The 22,904-nt window shown below is 38.4% G+C and overlaps 1 protein-coding gene across 2 annotated transcripts in view; it reads left to right on the top strand.

Annotated features, from left to right (window-relative positions):
* abr (ABR activator of RhoGEF and GTPase) overlaps nt 1-22,904 on the top strand; it is a 409,594-nt gene that overhangs the window by 206,089 nt on the left and 180,601 nt on the right. For both annotated transcript variants that reach the window (XM_081366269.1, XM_081366270.1), the window contains 2 exons: nt 8,103-8,210; nt 9,848-9,908. In XM_081366269.1, coding sequence (XP_081222395.1) covers nt 8,103-8,210; nt 9,848-9,908 — 169 coding nt within the window. The remainder of the gene's footprint in view (nt 1-8,102; nt 8,211-9,847; nt 9,909-22,904) is intronic.

The raw sequence follows: 22,904 nt of genomic DNA, 5'->3' as shown, positions 1-22,904 counted from the left end.
TTAGGCCCTCTGTTATTTTCAATATATATGCTGCCACTTGGAAATATTATAAGGAAACATGGAATTAGTTTCATCACGGCCAGATGAAAACGCTAAATTATCCAAATTGACAGAGTGTGTTAAAGATATAAAAGATTGGATGACGCACAATTTTTTTTATTAAATCCAGACAAGACAGAGGTACTAATCATCGGTTCAAAAAACCACCCACAAAACCTCTCACAATACAACTTTAACATAGTAGGATGTCCTGTTACTTTATCCTCTACAGTAAAAGACCTGGGTGTTATATTAGACTGCAACCTGTCTTTTGAAAATCATATTTCATATGTTACAAGAACAGCCTTTTTCCACCTTATAAACATTGCTAAGCTACGTAACATGCTATCAGTTTCTGATGCAGAAAAGTTAGTTCATGCATTCATGACCTCGAGACTAGATTACTGTAATGCTTTATTAGCTGGTTGTCCTGCATCCTCAATAAACAAGCTACAGTTAGTCCAAAATGCCGCCGCTAGAGTTCTAACTAGATCAAGAAAATATGATCATATAACACCAATTTTATCATCACTACATTGGTTATCTATAAAGTTCCGTATTAATTACAAGGTATTGCTACTGACTTATAAAGCCCTAAACGGCTTAGCTCCAGTCTATTTAACCGTTCTTCTATCGCCCTTTAATCCATTGCGCTCTTTAAGATCACTAAATTCGAGGCTTTTGGTCATACCTAGGATATCTAGGTCCACCAAAGGAGGGAGAGCATTTTCACATTTAACTCCAAAACTCTGGAATAGCCTTCCTGATACTGTCCGTTGCTCAGACTCGCTCTCCCAGTTTAAAACTAGATTCAAGACGCATCTCTTCAGCCAGGCATTCATATAATACTTTTAATCTTACAGTTAAATCCGACCTCTAGTTCATAAACGCCAGAGGAGAACTGGCCCCCGACTGAGCCTGGGTTCTCCCAAGGTTTTTTTTTTTTCTCCATTAGGTCACCTGATGGAGTTTTTCGGTTCCTTGCCACTGTTGCCTTTGGCTTGCTCAGTTGGGGATATTTGGGGATATTTAATTTAATTAATCAATCAACAATACGATTGATCAGCATTATCAAATGTGGACGTTTTCCACTAGAAACAAACATTGATGTATTGTTTTAATTTAATACTGTGAAGCTGCTTTGATACAATCTATGTTGTGAAAAGCGCTATATAAATAAACTTGACTTGACTTGACTTAAATGCATTGAAGCAACTGCCATGTGATTGGTTGATTAGATAATTGCATTAATGAGAAATTGAACAGGTGTTCCTATTAATCCTTTAGGTGAGTGTGTGTGTGTATATATGTATGTATATATGTAATAATGTCTAATAAAAATTAGACAGAAACATTTTGAAATGTGAACTATAGACAGGTAGGCAACCTTTCAATGCTAAATTTATATACATGTACGACATTAGGCTTCATGTTTTTACTCCAATCTCATTTTATAACGTACATTTTAGACTGACACCAGTTTGACTAGTTGCTACAATGTAAAGTTTATACAACAATAACATGCTTACTACTATGATGAGTGGAAATGTCTTACCTTAAAAATCTTTCTCATCTTCAAATTGCATTCTTCTAATTCTTCTGAGGTAAATCCAAGGTAAACGGCACAGCACAGCACAGACACAACGTGTCTTCCAAACTCAATGAAAAGCAGAGGAGTACTGAAGTCTCTGATTCTTTGTTTTTGAGGTGATGGGGCATTTACAGATGCGCGTTCCTTCACATGGATGAAATGCATGTCAATTGCTCTTGCGCGTGTGGGTGTGGTCACATTAGAGTTAATGAGGACGAGCTTGAGAAACTGTACCTCTCGTTGCTTTCATACGGATTACTTAAACATGAATGATGTATAACACTTATATGTAAGATCAAAATCTTGAGTATTTTGAGTCTCTTTTGCACTAAGAAAAAAAGCGAACTGGTCATGCCAGCGCGACCGGCGACCCCAGAGGTTTAAATCTGATTCTGACTCATTGTATTGATTTCCTTTACAGTTTTCCTAACAGTCAATCACTGTTTGCAGACACCATTCAAATAAAATAAAATGGAAATAAAAACAAAATTCTCTTTGACTTCTCTCATAATTGCTATGAGTTTACCTGCACGTAGCAATAAAGACGCTAGGGCACTTTTTGGCCAACAGTCTTGGACATGCAACATTTATGAGAACAGGTTGGAAAAAGTAGCCTCTTAATTGTCTCCTATAGGGCTCTGCCGGAGTGTTGATCAGTCGCACAGCAGGCTGGAAGCGCCGGTCCGTGCCTCGGACATCTCACAGGCAGGCTTATCGCACACCGGTCGTGTCACTCTGTACTCGCATTCTCAAGTTCAATGTGGCTGTCCAAAATGGTGAATCTACTAATAATACAGGTTCACTTAAAGAATGAACAAAGTGCTGTCAATAAGTTTGAATAAAGGTATTTGAAAAAAAAAAACTGCGCAAACGGAGATAAAAAAAGTGTGACCTATATTGTTTCTCTAGGCCTTTATGAATCATATTATTCAAGCCACAAAAACAAACCTGTTACTGAAAAATGCATAATACACAATCTCCTTTGGTGATGTCGGTAGGCTACGTTCTTGTGTTCGAATTTTAAAGATGTGGCGCTGCACTGCGTTTTTCTCAGTGTGCGACCCTCTTTATGCGTTGTTTTGCTAATATTTGAGGCTCCTTTTAGGGGAAGGGCTGTAATAGCATTGCCATGCAAAGTGATAGAACATAATTTATGAATCATAACCTGCCAAATTGAATAGTGTATTGATATGCGTTACTCACCATAGTGGATTTTCACCTGCATTTGGCGGGTTGGCAGGTGTTTTAGTTTCAATGACACATCTGAGTTTTCTACACACACACACACACACACACACACACACACACACACACACACACACACACACACACACACACACACACACACACACACACACACACACACACACACACACACACACACACACACACACGTGCGTGTGATTAGAAAAACATTGTGAGAGTGGTTCAGTTAACAGGCTCTCGATTGTTCTAGAAACTCAGCAAAGAGGAAAAGAAGACCAAAAGACAAAGCATAAAAGAGACAAGGAAAAAAGTTTTGTTTTTGAACAGAAGGAAAGGTTTAGGATGAGCAAATTCAGATGGAGTGGATTGGAGGCATAGTTTCTCTCTATTAGTCACCCTTCTCTCTTTCTCTGTTACTCATTCTCTTTGGCCATCTCTTCACACAAATGCTTCTCTCTTCACATCAAATGTTCCTCTTTTTGCGTCTTGATGACGTGTATGCGCATATCAGCTCTTGTCTGTGTTTCCCTTGATGAAAAGTCAGAGTGCTTGATGCAGGGTTGCTAGGCGACGATAGCACGTCCATGTAATGTGTTGTGTTCCAGACTTCTCCCGAGCAGTGGGAGAGAGGAGCATGCTGGGATGGAGATTGAGAACACAGGCTCTCATCATGCAGTTCTTAACTCAGGACACAAATATACAGCAATCCATAACTTCACAGAAGTCATGAATCACAACAGAGAAGATGGATCATAAAAGACAATGGGAAGAAGAAAGAGAGAGCAGAGATCAAGGCCGTTTGAATGACAGTGCTTTAGATCTTTTTGCTTTGTTAAATCTGAAATAGACATCAGCCAATATATCGCCATGGCCAGTATATTTAATTCCACAGTTAAACATTTAATTCTACAAACCTTGCAAACCATTTATGTCATATTCACGGTGAACTGTATGTAAAATTAGTGTTCCCTGGTCTTTATTTAAGAATATATGATTCTGAATATATGACTTACTGTGTTTAGCACCTTTTATAATTCTTTTTTTTTAACGCTTCGTTAGTAAAAAAAAAAAAAAGCCATAATAGCTTTACAGAATTAGTTTGGTAATGCTTTACAATAAGGTCTCATTTGTTAAATCAAGTAAAGTCATCTTTATATAGCACTTTTTACAATACTGATTGTTTCAAAGCAGCTTTATAGTGATAACAGGAAAATAATGCAACAAAGTCTGTTTCGGCTGTACAGCAGATCTAGAAGAAAATAGTGTCATAGTCCAGCTTAAATAAGTTCTGTGATGGTTCATTTTTGTTGTAAAAAAGTTATTAATTTAGTTAATTTATCAATACAGCCGCTTAGGAGAAAACAGTGATGTCATCGTCCAGCTCAGTTCAGTTCTCATTTAATGGTGTCAATGCAGGCAGATCAGTAATATTGTTGAATATTAAGTGTCCCCAATTAAGCAAGCCAAAAGCCAAAGGCGACAACAGGCAATACTGTCAAGGAGCCAAAACTCCATCAGGTGACAGATTAGAGAAAAAACCTTAGGAGAAACCAGGCTGAGTCGGGGGCCAGTTCTCATCTGGCCAACAAAATGATCTGTGTATGATTATGGTTCAGACAGCCTTATAGGTCAGAAGTCAGATTGGATCAGAACATTCAGAATATTATCCAGATCCATCTGGTTGAAGGTCGGAGTCATCATGCTGGTATGGAGACGAATTTGTAGAGGATAAGTGCCTATGGCTGTCATGTTGATGAAGCCTTCACAGGGGAGTCTAGTTGACACAATTTCTGCTGACACTTTAGGGATGCGTTGTGTTTGTGTCTAGGCGCAGGTTCACCATCTGATCTGGACACGGCCCGGATCCGGCTGACTACATCATGCGTTGTGGTCGTGTCTAGGCACAGGTCCACCATTTGATCTGGATACGGCCCCGGATCTGGATGACTACAGGAAACCTCGGGATAAACAGAGAGACTAATATTAGCCTAGATGCCATTCTTCTTATGGTGTAACAAGTAGGGCTGGGCCCGAATATTCGAATATACGGTGGGTTGGTATTCGATTTGAAAATTTGACATTCGAATATTCAGGGTTTTTTTTGGCACACCTGGGATCCCCCGCAAAACGGTTCTCATTTGCGCTTGAATAAGGCCAGCGACACACTGGCTGCGTGGTGTCTCCGTTTTTTCGGCTCCCATGTCAACAGGTTGGAGTTTGCGCACTGCCTTCGTGAGACACGCGTCTCAGGCGCGGCTCGAGCCACGCGGAAAACGCGTGCATGCTAGAAATAGAACCAAGCCTAAGTGTTTCAGCAATTGGAGTGTTCTCTGGCTAGAGTGCAGAACAGCGGAGTTTGTATGGACCGGAGTGCATGTCTGAGCTTGTGTTTTGGGTTAAGCTGCGTTGCTTTGACATTGTGGAAAATAGAATAATAGAAACAAAATGTATTAGCCTTTTTACCCGATATTATCAATCTAAATTAATCTCGTTTTTAATTTAAGTTAATTTCGTTTTTCTTTATTTAAATTTCGTTTTTCTTTATTTAAATTTAGTTTTTTCTTTATTTAAATTTCGTTTTTCTTTATTTAAATCTACCTTTTACTGTGTCAGTAATTTGTTAGTTAGAAAAATATTAGACTTCCTTAAAAGTATTGCTTAATTTAACAGACCTGTGTGTGTGCGTTTTATATCACTAGTGCAGTGTCCGTTCTCGGAGCATATAAGCCCTGCCCGCGTGAGGTGTGCCGCTTCCCGCTCGCGCTGTTCTGTAGTTTACTAAAAGTTAATTAATTCTGAATGTGTCGCGTCTCGCGTGTCCATCTATATTGAACCAAATGCGACACTGCACTCCCTTGTGAAGTTGATTAGATGAATATTTCTCAAAATAATAAAAATGCAAACGGACATACAGACACTTAGAGATTCCTGCCTTAATTAGAGAGAAGAATATGTTCAGCACCCTCTCTCCGAAGCTTCGAATATTCGATGTTCATTACTACCGAAGCTTCGAAGCTCAAAAAATGGTATTCGGACCAGCCCTAGTAACAAGTACATCGGGTGTTATAGGAAGTGTTCCCGGTTCCGGCTGACCTAGTTTATGCAGCCTAACACTCATTTAACTGATTTGAATAATAGAAATTTATAATGTTCTATGTGTGTGCCAGGTTAAAGAGATGTGTTTTTAGTCTTGATTTAAACTGACAGAGTGTGTCTGCTTCTCGAATAATGCAAGGAAGACTATTCCAAAGATTAGGTGTTAAATAGGAAAAGGATCTACCTCCTGCAGTTGATTTTGATATTCTAGTTATACATTTTGAGATCGCAGTAGATGTGAAGGACTATAATGCGTTAAGAGCTTGTTTAAGTACTGGGGAGCTAAACCATTTAGTGCTTTGTAAGTAATAAGCAAGATTTAAAAATGTATACAATGTTTAATTGTATTGACTTTAATTGTATTAAAGTGTTGACAGAACCGGGCTAATATAGTCATACTTCCTGGTTCTAGTAAAAACTCTAGCTCCTGCGTTTTAGACCAGCTGGAGTTTGTTTATTAATGGTGCAGGGCAACCACCCAGTAGAGCATTACAATAATCTAGCCTTGAGGTCATGAATGCATGAACTAACTGTTCCGCATTTTCCATTGAAATCATATGTCGTAATTTAGATATATTTTTAAGATGGAAGAATGCGGTTTTACAGATGCTAGAAAAGTGGATTTCAAATGAAAGATTGGTACCAAAGAGTACACCCAGGTTCTAAACTGACGACGAAGACTTGACAGAGCAGCCATCAAGTGTTAGACAGTATTCTGGATTAATACGTGCAGAGTTTTTTATTTATTTTATTTTTTAGTAGTAGGAAATTACTAGTCATCCAATTTTTTTATAACAGCTTTGCATTCCGTTAATATTGGAAATTTTAGTTAGGGCATGGAGAAATATAGATCTATTTATAGATAGAGTATCATCAACACAAGGGTAGTTCCCAAGGGTAGCATGTACGGGGTCCTAGTACTGAGCCTTGCGGTACTCCATTCTGAACTTGTGATCGATATGATTGTAACGCAGGATGTTGTTGTGGGAAGAAGGAGGTGGGAACCAGCGAATGTTTAAAGACTTTCAATAAATAAATAAACAAATACAAAACAAAAGGCCACTCATGGACGACTGCTGCCACATATAATAAAACAGAAACATTTCAGAAAGTTCAAAATAGTTCAGACCTGTCCTCTCTCGACCTTCACTGTCGTTGCTTTAAGTCTATTCAAAAGAATGTTGTGGTCGATGGTATCAAATGCAGCACTAACATTCAGTAACACTAATAGAGAGATACAAACACGATCGGATGATAGAACAAAGCATTTGTAACTCTAATGAGAGCAGTCTCAGTACTATGATACGGTCTAAATGCTTACTGGATATCCTCACAGATACTATTTCTTTCTAAAAAGGAACATAGTTGTGAGGAAACTGCCTTTTCTAGTATTTTTGACAGAAAGGTTAGATTTGAGATCGACCTGTATTTGACTAATTCTCTATGATCAAGTTTTTTTTAAGAGGTTTAATAATAGCCAGCTTAAAAGTTTTTGGTACATCCTAATGACAAAGATGAATTAATGATTTTAAGAAAAGGATCTAAGAAGATAAGTGGTTAATGTATTAATTAACATGAACTTACAATGAGCAATTCATTTGTTACACTATTTATTAATCTTTGTTAATGATAGTTAATAAAAATCTAGTTGTTCATTAGTTCACCGTGCATTAACTAATGTTAACAAATACAAATGATTTATTTTAATAATGTATTAGTACATGTTGACATTAACATTAACAATGATTAATAAATGCTGTAGAAATATTGTTCATTCTTGTTCATCTCATGTGAACTTGAACTAAAGTAGTTAACTAATGTTAACTAATAAAACCTTATGTAAAGTGTTACCTTAGTTTTTGTTCATTTGGCAGATTTCATGATTTCAATATATATTTGGTCTGTGAAAAGTTTTTAATGAAAAAAAAAAAATCCTCATCTAATTGCGTACAATTTTTTAATCACATCACAAATTCTGTTACTTTTTAAGGAAAGAAAACACGCGGTGCTAAACCTGCTTCTAAATTACAAATGTGAAATGTTTCTTTACCCGGGGTTAAAAGCAGTCTTTAGAATGACAATAAGCCGTGGTTAAGCACAGTGTGAAAAGCCCTTTTGTGTGTGTGTTTGTACTGCATTTACCACCTTTTTTCCTCTGCTTATTTCTCAGGCCAGTCAGCTCGGTGTGTACAAAGCTTTTGTGGACAACTATAAAGTCGCAGTGGAGACGGCAGAGAAATGCAGCCAGGCCAACATCCAATTTCAGAAGATTTCTGAGGTGAGGTCATCTACCTCCAACCATCCTGCACTAGTGTTGTCACGATACTGGAATTTACAACTTTGAAACGATACCTTGAAAATTATCGATATTCCTAACCATTTTCTAATACCACAGGGAAAACTGCCTCATATACCGCCATGCAGATAATTTGTTAATTTTGTTATAATTTTTTGATAATTTGGGTCATTGTGTTGCAATCGTTTACACACAGAAGAGGGAGGCTTTATTTGAATCGTTGAACTAAATGTAAAAAAAAGAAAAGTAAACTGTCAAAAATAAAATAAGAGCAAATAAGCAAATTGCAAACGATAGCACAAATAAATACAATAGAAATAAAGAGACAAATGAAATAAACATGATTTAAGTTTTTCAGGTGGGTCTAACAGTAGTATTCAGGTAAGAAATAATACAGAAATTAAAGTAATCAAATGTAAAATAATACTGGATAGTCTTCATTGGAAAAATGAAATACAGATTAATGCTTTCATTTAAAGCTACAAAAGTTATTCCGCCAAGAGCTGCAAATGATTTTCTGTTTGTCTTTTGTTCTTTGATTAACATGACAGACAGCAGAAGGTTTATCAGGCTGCTGTGAATTTAAGTACACAGATCCAATATTCTGTTACACACAATGCATTTTCTCTCAACTATTTGCATTCCAAGGGCCCTATACATGGGTTTCTCCCATCCACATGCAATGTCACTTCTCTGTCTTTTACGGCCCTGACGAGAACACTGGTCTCCACGGCTGTGAACCGCTCCTGGCATGCGCCTGGCAAATCCGCCGTTATAATAGCAATCCGCCATGGAACAAGCGCGCCTGCTTTGTTTATTGCACGTTACGCCCAAACCACACCTATGAGTAATGTAGCTACTTCAGACCAACCCATTTAGATTTGCGCCGAGATCTGCCCACAAAGTTACTTGCGTATCACATTTGATACTTGCGTTTCAGATCGTTAAAATAGGGCCCCCAAATCTCACTGTATTTATCTGAATAATCTGTAAGATGGGCATTTTGACAATTTGGCATACTTTGACCGTTTAAGTGCAATAAGCCATGAAAAAGGACTTTTTATACTCTCGAGCTGTTTGAGAGGCTGCTTTATGAGAGTGGTGCACGTGCTTTTGGTGTGAGCATGAAATTTGTGGGAATTACTAAAATTATAATTTTAACAAACACTTAACCCTAAGAATTTGACATGCAAAGTATTAAACATCTAGTTTTTCATCTAGATTTTGCTTTGATATAACAGGCAAAATTAAATAAACTTAAATTGGAACAGCCTTGCCATATCTAAAGGCCCCAATTGTGTTTTGGGGTCTAAATACAATTGGGGCTGGACTCTTTTGACCTAGCAACTGCATAGCAACAGGCTTAAACCAAATATCAGCACTATTGCAATGCAAGTGCCCACAACATTGTGGTGGCATGTTCACATCACATCTAGCTATCATCCTCAGCTTGATGGATTTACTCATACACACACATACACAAGCAGCCTTCTGCATCAAATTTCTCTTCATTATTCCATTCAGGATGTATACGTCACATTCTGCTCGAGCCAGACGCGAGCTCTGTATGTGCACTTGTGTTGATGTGTGCTTATAGTAGGCATCTTTTCTGTTGACAGAATCTGAAAGTTAAAGGTCCAAAAGAATCCAAGGACTGCACCACAACCGCCACAATGGAGGGTAAGAGTGTATCTATTGATCTGTGATGTGTGTGTGACATGCATGAGCGAACCGTATTTACAATATGTGAAAGCCTGAATCTGTTTGTATGTGATTTGATGTGTTGATTGATGGTTCATTGCGAGAGTGAATTGTGAATCATGTATGCGTAAGTGAGCTGTGAGCAGTGTCTCTTAAGAATGAGTTCAGCTCTGCATCTTTCTACTTGTGTATGCAGCAACCACAACTCAAGTGTGTGTGTGTGTGTGTGTGTGTGTGTGTGTGTGTGTGTGTGTGTGTGTGTGTGTGTGTGTGTGTGTGTGTGTGTGTGTGTGTGTGTGTGTGTGTGAGGAAGAGTGTGTTCTTGCTCAGTGTTTTGGAGTGTGGGAGAGCAGGAGTGTATGAGTCTCTCTCTCTCTTGCTGTCTTGGCCATGTTTGTTGAGTGATGGATAAAAGGGGCTGCAGAATGAGAAGGAAGTAGTGAGAGAGCATTCAGAGAAGACTGCAGGATCAGTGGAAGTTTGTCATGGAGATTCTTCTAGTTCTCCGGCTGTGTTGTAACTGCACCTATGGTAATTGCATTTTAATGCTTTGACAAGCTGATGATCTGGAAGACTCTCAATTCATGATTGTTGTGTGGTTTGTTTTGTGATTTTTGTTTTAATTGTGTCCAATGCTATCTGATCAGAAGGTTAAACTGTTTTAGAGCCTAATTCTGCCGGAGAATTTTATCTAATTTCAGTGCAGCAGGATGTCTGGTAATCGTGCATATACTTTGATATTTGGAGCCTTTACTACAAAAGTTCTTTATTATGTAAAATTATATATTTAGATTAGTAAAATATTCTTTCATACTAAGAGAAAAAAAAGTCTTTTAAAATCTGCTCAATGAAAGGTTCTTTGGGGAACCCAAGTTGGTCCTTTTATGACATCACTGTGATAACTGGAACCTTTATTTTTAAGAATGTTGAAAGATGTAGCAACAATGTACATTAATATTAATATTAGCTCAAATGATCTATAGGGAATTTTAATAATTAATCATGAATATGATTAATATTTTGCATATTACAGTTACATTAATTTATCGCAGCTGAACTAGATTGATATATGAATGATTACCATAACGGGTTATGGTTCGTCGTTAATACATCAATAGTCTTATTTCAGCTCGAAGTTATGGGATAACTTTAATGGAATTAATTTAATTTAATCAAACAATCTGTTTGTCCAGCAAACATTAAACGTAAGACTAACTTAACTCTCAAGGAAAATTATCCTTCTTACAAACACAAGAAAGAGTATCTTTTCCAGGTCTTGAAAAAACAACTCTCTGTGTTTGTAAAATTAGGTTACGTAAATGTACTGTAAATGGGGGTGGGGGGGGTCAGGACGTGTGTCCCGTGAGTGGCGAGATTTGAAGCCTTCTGCTCAACGCTCGGCTTGTTATAGATGTGTCATGTCCTAGCGAGGCTCGCCCGAGCGGCGCCCTCGCTGGTCAACATGCCCCAAAGGGGTCGTAAACAGAAAGCTCTTTGTTTACTCAAGAAGAAACGAGCTGTGTCTTGCAAATCAGGAGTCGCCAATTCAGAACATCTGGCCGGATGGACTGTCAGTGTTGTTACAAAGATCTTAAGAACAATGGCACTTAGAAAACAAATAGTTCCGATTATGGCTTCTGAAGTTCTGATTGGTCAATACAGCATTCCAGTCATGCTAAAATACACAATGTAGTAACAACTAAACACACTTTCGCATAGCTACTGTATACCATATACAAGGGATGTGACGATACAACTTAGCTCACAAGACGATACAGGATATTGGTTTTACGAGAACGAGACAGTATTTTTAAGAAACACTATATTTAAGGAATCTTTAAAGGGCGGGTGAAATGATATTTCATGCATACTGAGTTTTTTACACTGTTAAAGAGTTGGATTCCCATGCTAAACATGGACAAAGTTTCAAAAATTAAGTTGTACGTTTGATGGAGTATTTCTGTACCAAAAATACTCCTTCCAGTTTGTCACAAGTTACGGAAAGTTTTTTTTTTCGAGTATGGGCATGTGTGACGTCAGATGGGGCGGAATTTCCTTATATGGGTCCTAAGGGCACTTCTCCCGGAAGGGCGCTCGCGCACCCGTAGACCAGAGCGAGAGAACGAAAGCAGTACACCCATCAAAGCGCTGTGCTCTGCTTTAGGGAAATATTTGCCGGATTTGCAGATTGTCTAATGCTTCAGGATGGAGCAGTCCCAACAATAAAGGTTCATGGTCGTGCGTTGGAACCGCAGGCGGTGAGTAAAACTGCTTCAAATGTCTGTGTGTTGTTAGCTATCGGCGCGTAAGCACAGCAAGTAAACAACATGATCACGTATAGTTAATGTATCTATGGAGCATGCGATGTATAGTGTGTGTGTGTGTTTAAATAGATTTGTTTAGCTGGCCACTGTAGGTGTCTATTTGTTTATTGTAAAACCACTCCAAACAACAATACACAAAGAGTGTGAAAATATGTTGAAATAAATGAATTATTTCATAATAAACCTAGGGACCGTTAGCACAAAGCGCGCTTCGTCATTGAAATGCGCTACTATTCCATTGTTTTTCTATGAAAATACTTGTCTGATGTGCAAAACTGTTCCGTTTGCTACTGCTAAGTCACATACAATAATCCATAACAGGGTTTTTCCTGGCTCAAAATGAGGCGGAGGTGGTAAAATCCTAATAATGTATTTTAATAATAAGGTAATTAAATGTTATTTTTCATAGATCATCATATAGCCTAATGTGTTTTCGGCATTATTTTTGTGGGTGGAGGTTGGTACCTCTAGGGGGGTCCGGGGGCATGCCCCCCGTAAGATTTTTTTGTACATTTTAAAGATAAATTCATTAATCTGGTGCACTTTGAGTCACCCAAATCCACTGTTAAAAATAAAAAAATCCACCCGCAAACCACCCATATTCTTTGATTTAGATATCTGCATCTGATCACATTACAATTATTCAAATTCTCAGTGTTAAGCATGATAATATGGTAACATATCACACTGAAGTTGGCTAATTAAAAATGAACAATTTAAGAATATAAGAATTAAGTTCTTCTTTTGGCAAAATTACATTTCCTTAATAGCCTTAACAGAGGCTTTACTCCATTCAAACTTAAATTGTCAATGTTTCATTACATCGCTGTTTGAAAACAGAATAATTTTTTGTACCTTTATAAGGTTTTATTTTATTAAATGTTTGCTCCATCTTTCATTTCAAATTCTTAAATTTGATCAATATATTCAATTAAAATCAGACATTAGGCTGTTTCCAATCAAATTAAATAATTTACATTGAAAAATTATAACTGTATTAAATTAGATTATTTTAAATATTTTTGAATATACAAATAAGGAATGTTGAAAAGAATGATACTTTATGAAACTAAACCGCCAGTAGGAGGCGGCAGGCGACCGTCTTAATGAGCGAGTCATTGAGTCATTCATTCAAACGATTCGTTCAAAAGGCTGATTCATTCCGAATGAGGCAGTTTATGAATAGGTAATTGAATCTTTGACTCAATCGATTCGTTCAAAACGCTGAATCATTCAGTAATGAAACACGGCTGAGTGTTGCTGTGAGATACGTTACGGTTCTGCTGTGATCTTTGTTTGGAACTATTTTCGCTGCTGAAACAGAACAAAAACAGTCATTGCGTCTCAAATGTAAGTGACTTAATTTTAACTATTTGTTTATTGAACTGTTATGAAATCAGTCTCGGTTTTAATCTTGATGGCATTCAGGAAAACATCACTCTGATCGTGTGTAGCCTAGGCTATATATTGTTTCTTAACTATAATATGTTATAAATAACAGCACGAGCCTCAACAGCGCAACTTTGTTACCGTCAGTACATTAGGTAGGCCTATATTATCAACTATAGGCTATCAATCGCCACTTACATTAATTTAAATAAAACAGAATCATCCTCACGTTTTCGGTGATTCTGAATATTTAGGGCCCAAGCCCTGAAAGGGCGAAGAGCCCTATTGTTTTCGGTAGGATTATTTGTTATTAGGGCCCAAGCCCTGACAGGGCGAAGGCCCTATTGTTTTCGGTAGGATTATTTATTATTATTATTAAGTGTGCTTGCTGAAAGCAGCACACTTACTGTTCTTCTTAAGTTTTCTTATTATTATTAAGTGTGCTTGCTGAAAGCGCACACTTATTGTTCTTCTTAAGTTTTCTTATTATTATTAAGTGTGCTTGCTGAAAGCGCACACTTATTGTTCTTCTTAAGTTTTCTTATTATTATTATTATTATTATTATTATTATTCCCGGGAGAAAAATTTTGGCCAGCTCCTGCGCCTAGGCCCTTTGAGACAGAGACACCGTTCCAACTTTAAAACGTTCGGTCAGTACCGGTGTAAGTTGCTCGCGAAGATGACATCACGAGTCCATGTCGTTCGTCCGCCATAGTGGATTGAACAGAAAGCGAAACTAAAGTTTCACAGGTCACAAATTTGGTCCGAACTTCACGAAACTAGACGTACATGATCCTTGGAGCAAGCCTTACAAAAGTTACTAGAAGGATTTTTTATTTTTGGAAGCGTTTGCCCGTCACAGCCAAACGAAATCGGCGGCGTAGTCGCCAAAACAGGAAGTAGTTCATATTTCAGGAACGCTGTCACGTATCGAACTAAAGATTATTAGCCTATGCATCATACATTAGGTCTTCTTCGCTAACCGAACAATTAATTGTCTGTGGCTGTGTTTGTGCGCGCGGGAAATATGCTGCGCATAACAATAGAAAACAAGGAGAAACGCGCAGTCACATGCTCAAACAATCAACAACGTCGCTCTAGAGGTGCGTTGTGGACTGCGAAGTGGACTTCACAGGGTATTCCGCCATCTTAAGTTCTAATCCGAAGGGAGCAAACATGTTCAGTTCGAAGGGCACTGCGCACAGCATAGGGAATAAGGGAACATCGATACATCACTTCACAGGAAGTGGAGAGCGATGATCACACACCCAACAGTCATTTCGCGCATCAGGTCATCACCAGTCAGAACGGTCATAACTAACGATGGAGGAGTTTACGTATGTGTGTAAGTAATACATTTCGCCATTGTTATACAAATGACAGTATTTTTAACGGTTATTGTTGTGAATATTACATATACTATTTTTGATGATTATAATTTACCTCAGTGAATGCAGCCAGCTTAGCTAGTTTGTGAAGTAAAGTGATTTTATTTTAGGTAGTTGTAAAATACTGCAATATAATTGTAAATCTATAATATAATAATAAAAATTAAAATATGAATGTAGTCCTATATATATTTGTTATATCATAATCTGCGCGACTCCGTCGTTGACTTTCTTTGATGACATTTGCTGGGTGTTTCTAATGAGCGGTTATTGTCAGTGAAGTCCACTTCAACTGATATACCGTGCTCAGGGAGTAGGGGAGCAGTGAACACTGCATATGGACCCTGTCGAATGGAACGCACATTAGATGTGTAAAAACAAGTGGAAAGCGCGAGTGCGCCGCTGTCTCCTTTCGCTTGTTCTCCTGTGGCGTCTGGCGTCTGTCGTTGCTATGCGGCAACCATGAACTGCGCTCTCCATGATGACAAGATCTGTGTCTGAAATCGCTCCCTATCCACTATATAGTGCACTATTTAGGGTGTCGGCCATTTTGTAGTGGTGTCCGAATTCTGAGTGAACGACATCATTCCCTACATTCTTCACTACTTTTATCCACAATCCTCTCTGAATTCGAGTGTACATACGATGTACACTTGCTGAGACACTATTTCCCACAATCCATCACGATAAGGCGATTGAGCGCGAATGAAAAATAAACAAAAATGTCACCATGGCAACGGTGCACGCGAGTTAGAAAACAATCATTTATAAGACCAGACGCCTGGTTATTTATTTATACATACCGTTAATGTCTATATTTGAAAAATCAAATGTGTTGTGTAGTGTTTTGTTCTCTTTTATTTTCACATATAAATGAAAAAAGTAAATAAATATGACAAGCAAGTGTTTTATTATCTTTTTTTTAATCAAATAACGCAATAAACGTGAAAAATACATACATACAATGGTTACATACAATTCACACAGCCAAAAAAAGGAAATATTAAAAATGGGTAGGTAATGTTTATGACAAATTGTCTGAGCTCTCTCGGCGCGTGATAATTATGTCAGCGTCCAAATTCTTTGCTGATGTAGTGCACTCAACTGCCATTCACTATGTAGGGATTAGTGAACGAGTGAGCGGTTTCAGACACAGCTAAGGAAGTATCAGCAAAAGATTACTAGATTTCTAGCCCTTGCATTAGCTTTACTACTAGATATATTTATGGAGATGAAAAATAATAAGGCGCCCTGTACAGCTATGATCAGCTTTTCGGCCGAGCATTCAATGTTGTTACGCTGCAAGCTGATGGTACGTTGCTGCCGCGCTCTATCACTCGCACACCATAAAGAGCAAATTGTTTTTTAATGTTTCAATTTCGTGATTAAAATGACATAATTAGGAAGCGGATAATTTCTTCATAAACAGCTCATTATGACTCAATGTTAGAATGCTGCACCTACACTCGATAGTGTGAATAAGATCAGCGCAACGCAGACCACTGCATTGACAGGGTTAAACACATGATCTGTCTACGGCTAGGGCTCAGCGGAAGATAGAAAATGCCGGTCCAGCGCTGATTGAGGAATTAAATTCGAAAATAAAAGACAGTTTGACATCTTTTTTCTCACATTCTCGCATTTTTTCTCGCATCTATCCACTACCTGCTAACGTAAGTGCACTGCACCCGAGCAAGCACACTTTGCAGTTCCTCCGGAAATGCATTTTTCTAGTTATTATTATTATTCCCGGGAGAAAAATTTTGGCCAGCTCCTGCGCCTAGGCCCTTTGAGACAGAGACACCGTTCCAACTTTAAAACGTACGGTCAGTACCGGATTAAGTTGCTCGCGAAGATGACATCACGAGTCCATGTCGTTTGTCCGCCACACTGGATTGAACAGAAAGCGAAACTAAATTTTCACAGGTCACAAATTTAGTCCGAACTTCACGAAACTGGACGTGCATGATCCTTGGACCAAGCCTCACAAAAGTTACTAGAAGGATTTTTGATTTTCGGAAGCGTTTGCCCGTCACAGCCAAACGAAATCGGCGGCGTAGTCGCCAAAACAGGAAGTAGTTCATATCTCAGGAACGCTGTCACGTATCGAAACCAAACTTTGTACATTAACTCAAGACTCCAATGTGAGGATGTACAAGATACATTTTTTTTTTTAAAAATCCAAAATTTTACATAATTTGGCAACCCCCCCCCCCCCCCCAGCTATTTGGTCAGCTCCTGCGCCTAGGCCCTTTGAGACAGAGACACCGTTCCAACTTTAAAACGTCCGGTCAGTACCGGTGTAAGTTGCTCGCGAAGATGACATCACGAGTCCATGTCGTTTGTCCGCAATATTGGATTGAACAGAAAGCTAAACTAAAGTTTCACAGGTCACAAATTTGGTCCGAACTTCACGAAACTGGACGTACATGATCCTTGGACCAAGCCTCACAAAAGTTACTAGAAGGATTTTTGATTTTCGGAAGCGTTTGCCCGTCACAGCCAAACGAAATCAGTGGCGTAGTCGCCAAACAGGAAGTCGTCCATATCTCAGGAACTCTGTCACGTATCGAAACCAAACTTTATACATGAACTCGGGACTCCAATGTGAGGAAGCACAAGATCTGAATTTTTTTTATTTATTTTTTTATTTCAGGCTAATAGACAAACCCATTTACCTATGTCTATGCAAGAGTTTCACCTTTTAATGTTAATGCATTTATTTAGACAGTAGGTGGCACTGTTGTATTACATTTCACAGAGCAGCCAAGTCAGTGTATAGACTGCATTCGTTTTTACCAGGTTTGTCTTAATAAATGCAGGCATGAATTTCGTTTTTTGCATTGGTCTATTTTAATCATCTTCATTTATTAATATATACAGATTTGTATGCATGAATTGTGCATTTCCAATCCTCAAAGCAGTTAATAAAAAAAAAAAAAAAAAAAAAAAAAAAAACTTTATACATCATGCTCTTCTTCGATAACCGAACAAACAATTCATTGTCTGTGGCTGTGTTTGTGCGTACGGGAAATATGCTGCGCATAACAATAGAAAACAAGGAGAAACGCGCAGTCACATGCTCAAACAATCAACAACGTCGCTCTAGAGGTGCGTTGTGGACTGCGAAGTGGACTTCACAGGGTTTTTCGCCATCTTAAGTTAGAGTCTAATCCGAAGGGAGCGAACATGTTCAGTTCGAAGGGCACGGCCTAGGGAATAAGGGAACATCGATACATCACTTCACAGGAATTGGAGAGCGATGATCACACACCCAACTGTCATTTCGCGCACCACATCATCACCAGTCAGAACGGTCATAACTAACGATGGAGGAGTTTACGTATGTGTGTAAGTAATACATTTCGCCATTGTTATACAAACGACAGTATTTTTAACGGTTATTGTTGTGAATATTACATATTCTATTTTTGATGATTATAATTTACCTCAGTGAATGCAGCCAGCTTAGCTAGTTTGTGAAGTAAAGTGATTTTATTTTAGGAAGTTGTAAAATAGTGCAATATAATTGTAAATATATAATATAATAATAAAAATTAAAATATGAATGTAGTCCTATATATATTTGTTATATCATAATCTGTGCGACTCCGTCGTTGACTTTCTTTGATGACATTTGCTGGGCGTTTCAAATGAACGGTTATTGTCAGTGAAGTCCACTTCAACTGATATACTGTGCTCAGGGAGTAGGGGAGCAGTGAACACTGCATATGGACCCTGTCGAATGGAACACACATTAGATGTGTAAAAACAAGTGGAAAGCGCGAGCGCGCCGCTGTCTCCTTTCCACAAGCGCTTGTTCTCCTGTGGCGTCTGTCGTTGCTATGCAACCATGAACTGCGCTCTCCATGATGACAAGAGCTGTGTCTGAAATCGCTCCCTATCCACTATATAGTGCACTATTTAGGGTGTCGGCCATTTTGTAGTGGTGTCCGAATTCTGAGTGAACGACATCATTCCCTACATTCTTCACTACTTTTACCCACAATCCTCTCTGAATTCGAGTATACAAACGATGTACACTTGCTGAGACACTATTTCCCACAATCCAACACGATAAGGCGATAGAGCGCGAATGAAAAATAAACAAAAATGTCACCATGGCAACAGTGCAAGCGAGTTAGAAAACAATCATTTATAAGACCAGACGCCTGGTTATTTATTTATATATACCGTTATATCTATATTTGAATAAACAAATGTGTTGTGTAGTGTTTTGTTCTCTTTTATTTTCACATATAAATGTAAAAAGTAAATAAATATGACAAGCAAGTGTTTTTATTATCTTTTTTTTAATCAAATAACGCAATAAACATGAAAAATACATACATACAATTGTTACATACAATTCATACAGCCAAAAAAAGGAAATATTAAAGATGGGTAGGTAATGTTTATAACAAATTGTCCGAGCTCTCTGGCGCGTGATAATTATGTCAGCGTCCAAATTCTTTGCTGATGTAGTGCACTCAACTGCCATTCACTATGTAGGGATTAGTGAACGAGTGAGCGGTTTCAGACACAGCAAAAGATTACTAGATTTCTAGCCCTTGCATTAGCTTTACTACTAGATATATTTATGGAGATGAAAAATAATAAGGCAGCTATGATCAGCTTTTCGGCCGAGCATTCAATGTTGTTGCGCTGCAAGCTGATGGTTCGTTGCTGCCGCGCTCTATCACTCGCACACCATAAAGAGCAAATTGTTTTTTAATGTTTCAATTTCGTGATTAAAATGACATAATTTGGAAGCGGATAATTTCTTCACAAACAGCTCATTATGACTCAATGTTAGAATGCTGCACCTACACTCAATAGTGTGAATAAAATCAGCGCAACGCAGACCACTGCATTGACAGGGTAAAACATATGATCTGTCTACGGCCAGGGCTCAGCGGAAGACAGAAAATGCCGGTCCAGCGCTGATTGAGGAATTAAATTCGAAAATAAAAGACAGTTTGACATCTTTTTTCTCGCATTTTTTCTCGCATCTCGCATCTCGCATCTATCCACTACCTGCTAGCGTTAGTGCACTGCACCCGAGCAAGCACACTTTGCAGTTCCTCCGGAAATGCATTTTTCTAGTTATTAGGGCCCAAGCCCTGAAAGGGCGAAGGCCCTATTGTTTCCGGTAGGATTATTTATTATTATTATTATTATTATTATTATTATTATTATTCTTATTTTTCTGTCAACCTTTCGGGCACTTTTGGGGCCTTTAACATGCTCGAAAACTCTTGAAATTTTGCACACAGGTCAGAACCTGCGGCCATCAGGGCCGGGCTGAAGCTGGTACCCGGGCGTGGCAAGGGGGCTCAACAGCGCCCCCTTGAACGGGGTCCGAAAACTTGGTCCATAAATCAGACACGCTTGCATGTAATAATATGAAACTCAATACACATATAGATTTCATCGGGCCAAACAACTTTCGTACTTTTACTTTTTACGCCAGCCCAACAGGAAGTCGGCTATTATGGGTTGTTTGGAAACGCATGCTGTGGAATTTAATGTACTCCTCCTAGGGAATTCATCCATTCGCCTCCAAACTCAGTCAGCATGAAGTCAAGACATTGAGGATGCTAAATTGCGGACGGATTTTTGATATCTCGAACGGTTTGGCCGTGGCGAGGACACGAATTTATGGCGAATAATGGAAACAGGAAGTGTGTTATAACTTCTGCATACATTAACTGATCTTGATTAAACTTCAGCAGTGTGTTCGTTGTAAGAGGCCGATCACATGGATGTGACTATTGTGAGTCAAAGTTATAGCGCCACCAACTGGCAGCAGGAAGTGTGTCCCTTTCAAAATGCTTTGAAATCACCCTCTTATTTTTACCCGATTTGCTTCAAACTTTATTTGTATAATGTAAACACACGGCAGATGTAGACCTGTGAAAGGATTTTTGATATCTTATCTTAATATTCTTTTTTGATGCTTTTGAGACTCTTAACATACTTGAAATTGGATGAAACTCGACAGACACATCACATTTATTAGCCCGTAGACTTGTGCAAAGTTTCAGAAACGGGCGTGGTGAGGGGCTCAGTAGCGCCACCTTTAGTCATAAGTGGGGGGGTTAGTTTTATCAACAGCAACAAAACTTGGTATGTGTATTGTTCTCATCAAGACGGACAACTTTCTAATTTACATTAATGATCTCTGACCAACAGGAAGAGAGATATTTTGGTTTGAATGTGGATTTTCTGAAGAATTTTCTCTCCCTCTCTCTGTGTCTGTGTGTGTGTGAGGGGAGGGGGGATTTGACTATTGCTTTTATATTGTTAATCAAGGTTTCAGGGGCTTTTGGGGTCCTTAACGTGCTCAAAAACTCTTGAAACTTTGCACACAGGTCAGAACCCACGGCCATCAGGGCCGGGCTGAAGCTGGTACCCGGGCGTGGCTGGGGGGCTCAACAGCGCCCCCTTGAACGGGGTTCTAAAACTTGATCCATATATCAAACACGCTCGCATGAATTAATATGAAACTCGGTACACATATAGATCTCATCGGGCCGAACAACTTTACCCCGGTCAAGTTTTACGCCAGCCCAACAGGAAGTCGGCTATTATGGGTTGTTTGGAAAACGCTTGCTGTGGAATGTGAAATACTCCTCCTAGAAAATTCACCGTGTCCCCTTCAAACTCGGTGTGCATGTAGTCAAGACTTTGAGGATGCTAAATTGCGGACGGATTTTTGATATCTCGAACGGTTTGGCTGTGGCGAGGAATCGAATTTATGGCGAGAAAAGAGAAACACGGAAGTGGAATAACTTCTGCATACATTAACTGATCTTGATGAAACTTCAGCAGTGTGTTCGTGGTAAGAGGCCGATCAGATGGATGTAGCTATTGTGAGTCAAAGTTATAGCGCCACCAACTGGCAGCAGGAAGTGTGTCACTTTCAACATGCTTTTGACAAAAGTGGGGGGGGTTAGTTTTAACTACAGTAAAGAAAAAATAGTTTGTATATTGTTCTCATCAAGCCGGACAACTTTCTAATTTACATTCAATAGCTCTGGCCATCAGGAAGTCAGATATTTTGGTCTGAATGTGAATTTTTTTGCAAAATCAGCCTCTGAATTTTTAGCCACTCCTCTTAAACTATTTATTTTATTCGTACCAAACTTTTTCAACATGATGAAACTACATTAAATATGCTAAATTGTGAATGGATAATAAATATCTCAAACGGTTTTGCTATGGCGAGGGATTAAAGTAATGTCCAAAAAGGAAAAACTAAAAATCTTCTAAAAATGTAATTATATACCATTTATTTCTATATAAAAGAATACAAATATCACAACTAAACCCATTTTATTCTGTTTTTGCAATTCAAGAAGAATGAAAAAGTTAAAACAGGCTATTTAGTACTATTTGGTTCAACAAAAAAAGCAAACATAGGGCTATACTGCCCTCTTGTGTCCAAAAGGACATCAAAATAGTATATAAAACTTTTTACCAGGTAGGCCAATATTGTATTTAAATATACATTTATTAGGTATGTGTCTGAGGATATTTTCCCACCGGTTAATCGACGTGTGACACGAGTGGGTGCTTTTAAATCGCTAATATAATAGTGAAAGAAAAATAATGATAATGTTGCACACACAAATCACACACATGTGGGAAAGAATGATGCTTTTAAACAACACTAAACCGCCATTAGGTGTCGCCAGGCATCCATCTTAATAAGCGAGTCATTGATTCATTCGTTCAAACGATTCGTTCGAATGAGTCGATCATGATTAAGACAGATGTTTATGGATTGATCATTCAATCTTTGAGTCAACCGATTCGTTAAAAATGCTGAATCGTTCAGTTATGAGAAAACACGTGATGCGTGATGGTT

The sequence above is a fragment of the Scardinius erythrophthalmus genome (genome assembly GCF_964197995.2).
Source record: "Scardinius erythrophthalmus genome assembly, chromosome: 5".
NCBI lineage: Eukaryota > Metazoa > Chordata > Actinopteri > Cypriniformes > Leuciscidae > Scardinius > Scardinius erythrophthalmus.
This window is presented reverse-complemented; position numbering and strand designations above follow the sequence as displayed.